The sequence below is a fragment of the Botryllus schlosseri genome, chromosome 13 (genome assembly GCF_051294905.1).
Source record: "Botryllus schlosseri isolate E-star chromosome 13, Bs_hap1, whole genome shotgun sequence".
In the NCBI taxonomy this organism is placed as follows: domain Eukaryota; kingdom Metazoa; phylum Chordata; class Ascidiacea; order Stolidobranchia; family Styelidae; genus Botryllus; species Botryllus schlosseri.
In genome coordinates this window covers 184,465-193,055 of record NC_137248.1, presented here as the reverse complement: position 1 = coordinate 193,055, position 8,591 = coordinate 184,465, and the positions used below count along the sequence as shown (strand labels likewise).

Below are 8,591 nucleotides of genomic sequence, written 5' to 3'. Positions count from 1 at the left end.
CACAATCGATAGCTTTTGTCAAAAGCGTGACACTCGCTTCCGAAACTTATCAAAACTGTGCGGGTATATCATGACGGCGACACTGTCTGATTTGTCACTTCCCGCGAGAAAGCATGCTTGGAAGAACCAATTTTTGGAAATGTGCTGTTCCGAGCTCTGGTCATATTTTGCAAGTCACAGAATTACGAATAAGTTTATAGCTCATCATTCTCAATAAATACAATGTCTTCAATGATAAGTCTTCGGAAGGGGCACACAGCATAAACGTCGCTCGCAGTACGAGGCACAAACGAGCACTCGGCCTACCGCTGATAATTGCCTAGACAATTTTAGATTCCGATGCAATAATGATAGAGTTAACGCTTTGTGAGCGGTTTCTGTCCGCGGGCGATTGCCATGCGAAAAAGCTGATATCGGACTTTTTTCTTTTCGTTATCGAGTTGATATTAGGTGGATCAAGAGTTTAATTGAATGATGTTTAGCCCGAGCGAGGCGGGTTGTCCGCACGCACCAGAAAATAAGGATATTTACGTCAACATTGATTGAACCCCAACCATTCCTTTTCAGAGTGTTATTTCTGTAGATTGTAGCATTTGACATAATGAACAATATCAAAATTATCGTGACGGGAATACTCATAGCGTGCGGATCTGTCTGTCTGTCGATGGACTCAAGTAAGTTGTTTTAGGTTTGTGTGCAGACATGTTCGAACTACTGGATCTTCAAACGGCGCAACTAGAACTAATAGAATCACTCGCATTATAAAATTCGAAACTTAAAATAGAACTAGAACGAAAAATTCGCAATCTAAAAAATACGACTATAACTAAAACTAGAACTACTCGCTTTTCAATATCGACAACTAGAACTAAAACTAGAACTCTTCGAAATTCAGTAATTGTCGATTCACACAGTGGATTGCCACCGCCAGTTCTACCGAGTTTCGAATGGTCACACGAACTGCGATGTGTCGGTTTCATTATATCAATTGCCTTGTAGCAAAAAAGATTTGAAAAGCGCAACTAAATGATTTATATACATAATAATAATAATAATAACCATATACTTTGACAAAAGTTCCCAATCGACAAACGCAGACAACGTTAGAATAATCCGATCATCTGTAAACACTGGTTTCGATGGTTTATAGTTTTGATAATATTTGCTGAATTTTCTTCAATATATAGCCTATACCGCAGGAGAGATATGATGACTTTTATCTGCTAAGACGAATCGCGTGTTCCTCAAATATGTTAAGAATTCTGCACTTTTCTGATCGCATTTCTGTCTTTCCAGAATTGTTTGAGACATGCAAACCAAACACTCGATGCTCGCAGGATCGTGGCTTAATCCGGTACGATTGGTCACAAATGCCGGCGTCCAAACGTCATCTCTTCAACGGCAAGTCGTGGATCATCAGGCCGTCTGACAACGTTCGAACAACCGTCACGATCGCTTTCAGAGTAAGTTATTGGCAGAGACGATTTAAGTAGTCAATTAGAAGGAACTTTCTACTCGGTTGCCAGTAGAAATAGCGAGTTTCAAGACATGGCAAAACTTTTGTAAGTGAAAGTAGAAAAAGGTCTTAGTTAGTAGTTACAAAAAGTATAGATTTGGTTGAAGCGTTTCATACTTTGAGCGGTTAATCGGATGCGACTACTTTCCTAACGGCAAGATGTATCTTCGCTTCAAGTCAGGAGTCAATTGGCATTTATGAAACGCAGTCGAGTCAAGTCATGTCAAAAAGTTGACCCGCATCGTGATTTGACACGCAGTTCTTGTGGCAATTTTTCTCATAAAAAGTGATGCGAAATTACCCTAAAACTACTATATACTATTCGAAATACAAATTGTACACAGTAACTAATTTTGTCTAAACCTAGAAGTGAAAGTAGCCGTAACCAAACCTAACCAAATCCATATCCCCTCACGAAAGCGATTCAAAACTATTCATATGCTACTTTTGACTCCACTCTACTTGACTGTGCTTTCTACTGATTTAAAAGACTACTCCAAGTCGTTTCGACACCTTCCAATCTTTTCATGGTATCACAGTCTTGTGGTGTTTTGAAATGATGAAATAATTAATAAAACTGATTCTGATACCGATATAAAATCGAAAAAGGAGAACGTAAGCAGTTTGGCTTCAAAAACGGTCGGAGTGGAGCTAGTCTGAAAAGTACCGACTCGAGTAAGCAGTACGAGTATTCAAAACCTATACTTGAGCTTTCTCAAAAGTAAAAGTACTACTGACCACGGCGAGTTGCGACACTTCGAAAACCCGAACCGTGACGAATGTATGATTTGGATGAGACGACACCGCACAGAGAACAAATATTTATTTATCTTCACCGATATGCATTTGCAGAAATTCTCCACAAATGCGCGGTGATGTGTAGCAACGAAAGTCGTGATGGTACAGATCGATTTAGCCTGTTTTATCGGATTTTATCTGGAATTTAATGCACAAATTGGCGATGATTAGCCATTAACCGCTCGCAATTCTGTCTCGCAGGACTTTGAAATTAAAAAGAAACTCTACATCGCGATCAACTCCGGAGGTAACATGCTGTGGAGAAAGATATCAGGTAGTGTCGGAACGAGCTTCGAACTTATCGCAACAGAAGTGAATTCGTTCACGATCTACGTTCAAAGCGACGAACGTGGTAGTTTCAATGCCTACTTTTACGGTGAGACTTGATAATTGCTGTCATTTGTCTTTGCTACTAAGACTTGCACAAGCTACTGGGCTTTCAAATTGCGTAATTAGAATTAGAACTGGAATTAACGACATTGAAAAATCTGCAATCTAACTAAAACAAAACTAACTAGAACCAATTTCGAAGTAATCTATTAAATTTCATTTTATCGGAATCGGATCGGCATTTCAAAGGGTAGGGGTTTCAACCCCCTGGCTACGACACCATTGGGATGATGACTCCGAACTGGCGATGGTTGCTAGAACACGATTTAAGGCACACGACGAAACGTGTTTTTTAGTTGTTCTTCTTTTTCTATGTGCTCAACTAGAACTAGAACTCCTCACTTTTCAGTATTCGCAATTAGAACTAGAAACACAATTATAAAAAAAAAAACAGTAGTTAGTTTACCGTTAACTAACTAGATTTGTAGTCTTTACAAATATTGCGCTACTATTGTTTGTTTCCTCATTTCAGTTGGGTGTAAGGTATTGACGAAAAGTTCGGGAGAAATCCTACATCCATCGCCCACTAGCCCCGCGACCACATGCTGGGTGGTAAAGCCAATCGGACTGCAGGATCTCAGTCGTGTTTATTTCGCATTTAGGGACGTGTACCTCAGTGAGGGTTCGCGGGTCTCGGTAACGTTCAACGACTTCTTGATACGCTATACTCTCATTAAACAGTCTGCTATTTGCATTGTCAGGTCACGGACCTCCACACGAATCTCAGGATCGCAGACATCGATCAGTCGATTCAATACGACATTTACGGAAACGACGTCACAGGACAAGAAACGGTTTTAATCGAGCAGTTTTGCGAAAACTCAACGTGCCCGATGTTCGGAAACATGTTCTCACTGTCATATTATTGTGAGTTTTACGGGACGCGTTGCACTTGAAATCGTTTTGTGTGGCGATGTGTATTTTTAGATTCCAATTATATTGACGTATTTTTCATGAAATGCATCAAACTGGTTCCAGCCGATCGAATCTAGCTCGAATTTCTAGCCCTTAGGGATTGTTTCATCGTCAACATGATCGCGATTAGGACTACATTGGCGATTAGAAAGAAAAATACGAACGCACGGACTAAATTGTGTAGCGTTCCCCAAAACATACAGTCAATTTGTGACTTATTTTTCAGCGTTGAGCAACAAAGACGTGGCATGCATCGAGGTAAGAAATTCATTGGTAGCTATAGTTATTTTTATGTGGCGGAAACGGAAAGGTTTCCATTTGACATTGATACTCCGTACACCGTATAGCAATATGTACTAACAATAAATAACTTCGTTCTACTTTGCATTCAAAGTTTATCTGTTGATTAATATTTCCGACTCACTTTGTTGCGATCCAGTGTGCTTCTTTTGAATTGATAACATTTCCTTAAATAACTGGCTGATTTAAATCCTTTTCACGTCTAAAATTTGCAGACTCAGCGTCAATGCGCGTTGGATCCATGGATGCTGCCGCAGCCGATTTGTGAACAACCATGTCCGCAGCTAGATCACATCTTAGAGGAAGAAATGATGAAGGAGGTGCGATTCGAGCTCGTAACATGGAATGTAGCATCGATATTGATTTTAATCATTTCAACAGGGCCCGGTCTTCGACCCACAAGAACCGGTTGTCAAGTCCGGAGTTCTTCCAACGGCGGTTAAGATTATCGAACACGTGACGAGGCAAGCAAATCAAACCCAAGGTATATCGAGCGAGATAGTGTAATGGTTATGCGTCCGGCTTCTCGAGCGGTAGGTCGTGGGTTCGATCCCCGGCCGGGTCATACCAAAGACTCGAAAAATGGTATCCGCAGCTATCCTGCTAGGCGCTCAGCAATCACGGATAGCATGGAGGAGAAAAAAAACGGGGGCGCAGACTAGATGACCTCATGGGGCCGTATCGCAACTCCGTCGTCAAAGCATCTCGATGGTGCAGGCGAAAAAGAATATCATCTCTCTCTCTCTCTATATATATATATAGTTCGAATCTCCCCGGCATATTTGGACCCGTAAAATGGAATTACTTACAGCTACGGAAGAATCAATAGAATCAGAAAAAGAGGAGAAGGAGGTGGTGGAAGAGGAGTCGGTCCCAGACAAAAGACTCCGCCCCTCTCCGAAACCAACGAAATGCCAGTTGAAAGGGAAATACTGTAGATGCCTGCGTACCGTCGTGGATGCAAAAAGATACTGCTTCTCAAAACAAAAGTGTAAAGCATGTAAGTGTCGCTTGATCGGTGATGCATGATAAGTTGTACCGGAGTATAGTCAAACTATAGAGTTTGACAAACTCTATAGCCTAACCTAGGACGATACTACAACTTCCGGATTCCCATCTAGTATAGATTGGAGCATCTCCCAAAGTTAAAACGCCTCCTCGGGGAGAGCGATTGGGTGACGCTCTATTAGGTCGTGTTCAAACACCTGGCGAGCCTGCATCCGGTTCGGAAATCCAACCTGCATTTTGGAAGGATTGCTCGACAACGTTCTTGAGTATATGATGCGTATTCTTCTTGAACTAGTGAAATGACTTCCAGCAAAGCAAATAGTTAAATAAACTCCGTGTCGACGCCTAACGGCATAGCAAAACAATACGAGCACCCATACATTCGAGATTAGTTTCCTATAGCTTATACCTGACCTCATGTTCAGACAAGCGATGTCGCCAAGCCTGCATATTCACTCGAATCACGATGTGTGCAAAACTGAGGTCAATGCAATCCATTAAACTTCTTGGGTAGGTCGTGCATGGGTGGTTATTGGGTGATGCATGACTTGAAATAAACCGGAATATCAACGAATTCCGTTTATTTCGTGTATGAAGTCAATCGATTTCATATTTTTGCGATAATCGGCCGCTTCTTTTGTGCTCCGTGAGCAAGGAAAGTCGTGTTCGAATGCACGACGTTCCAAAATTTTATGTACGGCGGAAATTTTTGAATATTTCTGTTTATTTATTCTCTCTCTATCTCTCTCGTCTGGTGTCTGGATTGTTTAGTTTAGTGTCTGCCTAACCTGTCGTCTAGAGTTGAGCGGATTCTCAAAGTTCTGATTCAGAATCCGCCCGGCCTAGGCGGGCAATAAATTCAGAATCCGAATGAAATCGGACTAAAATCATGCTAATTTTTCATATTACAATGAAATATCCGGCTAAATCCCGACTTTCAATTCGCGCAAATTCAAAATCCGGGTATATCCGATGATATCCGGCTCATTCTCCATAATCCTGAACCGAATTTCATGTCAAATTTCTGAATGCGGATAGAATCAGGGAGTGTATTAATAACAATATTGCGCTAAATCAACGTATAATGTGGTCGGGAGTGATCAAGATTTTCTTGATTTCTGTTCTTTTCCGTAGTTTCGGTGAGGTCATTGTTTCTTGTTTCTCGTAATCCGCTAACAAATATCTGATTTCAGTTAAATCCTGCGCGATTGGATGTATTTTTGCACGGATAATGGTTTGTGCAAAAATGACTTCGTCGGCAAGGGTCGAGCTCATGTGAGTGAAATATATTTGAAGGTTCATTCCTTGAAACACAGTAATTTATTTCATTAATTTTTTCGTAGTGGTGGCTGAGATGTATCGTGACGCGCAATGGAGCTGTCTTGCAATCACAGAGATGATGCCAGCGCGTTACTATGGTGATAGTGACGACGCAGTTGAACCGATACTTGCCGATTCAATACTACAATAGATTTTCTAGCTTGCACTAACCGCATAATTGTAAATACCCAATATCGTTCCTTGGTGTGTCATATACGCCTGTATTCAACACGTTGAGATTGAACAGAAAAAAATATTTATTAAAGGGGCTCTTGGTAGCGCTATCACAATTTTTTGAAATTTTCTCTCTTTATGAAAACCGAGACTTATTCTTACTGCTTTTGCTCGGCATTTAAATCACGTATTCAATAGTATTTTCCTCTGCTATTTATTTCTATCCATTCATCAATCACACAAACTGTCAAACAGAAACGTCGCATCCTCGAACATCAGATGATTATGCAACGGGTTCACGAGATTAGCGATTGGCTGAGTGTTCAGGACTAAACTTTATGACAGGACGTAGTGTGTGGAATTGTAGTGTTCAGACTGGGTAGTTTCAGCTAATTTTGATAAAAGTAACATCTGGGCCCGCAGACAGAAAATCGTTCAACATATAAGGGAATTAAGGTTTATACTATTGGTTCTCAACCTTATATTAGTGGCTTATCACTTGGTAACGTTACTGTCGTTGCGTACCACCGATATAGTCCCACATAGATTGCAATTGGTCAAATCAACCACCACTATAGTGCCACCATAGTGTCCTATATGGTGTCGACACAGGCAAATCTCACGCCTCAATGAAATTGTCTCACGTCACAATTTCCATTTGGCTACAGGCAATTTGACGGTCATTTTTGACCGGCTTGCCGAGCATTAAATTTGGTAAAACGGGTATCAATCGAAAGCTGACTCTCCACTGATTACGAAAATATAAATTTTATTTCGCTCGTGGCCCTGGAACTCCCACAATCAGCCTCGAATTTTTCATTGTTATGGAGATTGGCATTGAGACGCAACAATGCTGTCTGGCGAAACGAGAGAGTAGCTCAGGACGTAACAATGCTGTCTGGGGAAACGAGAGAGTAGCTCAAGAGAAAAAAAGCCAGACACCATTGTTGCGTCACAATGCCAATCTCCATAACAATGAAAAATTCGAGGCTGATTGTGGGAGTTCCAGGGACACGAGCGGAATAAAATTTATATTTTCGTAATCAGTGGAGAGTCAGCTTTCGATTGATACCCGTTTTACCAAATTTAATGCTCGGCAAGCCGGTCAAAAATGACCGTCAAATTGCCTGTAGCCAAATGGAAATTGTGACGTGATACAATTTCACTGAGGCGTGAGATTTGCCTGTGTCGACACCATATAGGACACTATGGTGCCACGCAAGGGAATCGTTTTAGGGCTCAGTTTTCTGTAGAATTACAATCCTTCGTTTCAAATCGCAAAAGAAGGCTGTACGAGTGTACGTATATGTCACAAATCCAGACGTAGTATGATGGCCTCAAGTGGCACAGTAAGCCACCGTAGCGAAATATCCCTCTAGATGCCACCAGCTCCCCAAATTGTGCCTTACTTCCTCCTATATTTGCCAGTGAAAAATGCATCAAGCGACTGTGCAAGCCAAAGAGGCAGCGAAATAGCTATAGCGAGATGTGTATGGTTCAGACCATTGAGCTATATAAACAGACACCACACCGCGATTTCTAAGATATGACGCTGAGCAGCGTGTGTACACTAGGGTTATTACTAGAAAATTTTATGTGTCCCGTAGTCACAAACGATGAACTTTTGTGTCCTGATTTCAAAGTTAACAAAAGTTAAGACTGGTTAAACAAAAACCTCCCGCACAAAATTTTTCCAGTTTACACTGTATGAAGCATAGGCTTTTTTTTTGTAGATACAGACTTTATAACATATACACCGATTGATTCGAATTTAACTGACACATTTCCATTGCGAAGATTTGAAATAGTATTTTGGTAAATTGTGATTGCCCAGATTGAATTAATCCGATCGTATTCTTGCTTACAGTCAAAATTGAATAATAAATAAATAATTATTAATTTCGATTTCAGATGTTGACTGTATATATCGTATAATGTCAATATGTCTGACACAAATCGAACTGGTTGTTCGAAAAGGTGAAAGTAGAAGAACTCAACATATTTTCAGCGGTCTATAAAACCAATTAGAGGAATATGATGAAAATTGGAAAATGTCATATATGTGACTCGCAGCATCTGTTTATACTGGGCGGCGGAATGGCGTTGTTGTGAAACTGCAAAATACAATGATGAGCAAGGGTTTTCATAAACCACAATATATTGGTTGCCA

The 8,591-nt window shown here is 40.7% G+C and overlaps 1 protein-coding gene across 2 annotated transcripts; it reads left to right on the top strand.

Moving 5' to 3' along the window:
• Positions 1 to 530: 530 nt before the first annotated feature.
• LOC145453800 (uncharacterized) lies at positions 531 to 6,537 on the top strand. 2 transcript variants are annotated; one of them, XR_013919920.1, is made up of 12 exons: positions 531 to 674; positions 1,297 to 1,463; positions 2,516 to 2,690; positions 3,177 to 3,340; positions 3,406 to 3,571; positions 3,846 to 3,877; positions 4,135 to 4,239; positions 4,301 to 4,403; positions 4,731 to 4,919; positions 5,353 to 5,437; positions 6,121 to 6,202; positions 6,271 to 6,537. XR_013919920.1 is itself a non-coding variant. In XM_080331784.1 (11 exons), exons 1-11 carry the CDS (start codon positions 602 to 604, stop codon positions 6,278 to 6,280), a joined length of 1,266 nt encoding a protein of 421 aa, XP_080187910.1. In that variant the 5' UTR covers positions 531 to 601; the 3' UTR covers positions 6,281 to 6,537. The 2 variants fall into 2 exon arrangements, 1 of the variants encoding a protein (XP_080187910.1); XM_080331784.1 differs by lacking the exon at positions 5,353 to 5,437.
• Positions 6,538 to 8,591: the final 2,054 nt, after the last annotated feature.

Bases quoted from the DNA above. Each gene is read 5' to 3' on its own strand.
- LOC145453800 (XM_080331784.1), top strand. From the start codon at position 602: ATGAACAATATCAAAATTATCGTGACGGGAATACTCATAGCGTGCGGA. The intron at 1,464-2,515 runs GTAAGTTATTGG...TCTGTCTCGCAG, and splicing joins CCGTCACGATCGCTTTCAGA to GACTTTGAAATTAAAAAGAA. The intron at 2,691-3,176 runs GTGAGACTTGAT...TCCTCATTTCAG, and splicing joins TTTCAATGCCTACTTTTACG to TTGGGTGTAAGGTATTGACG.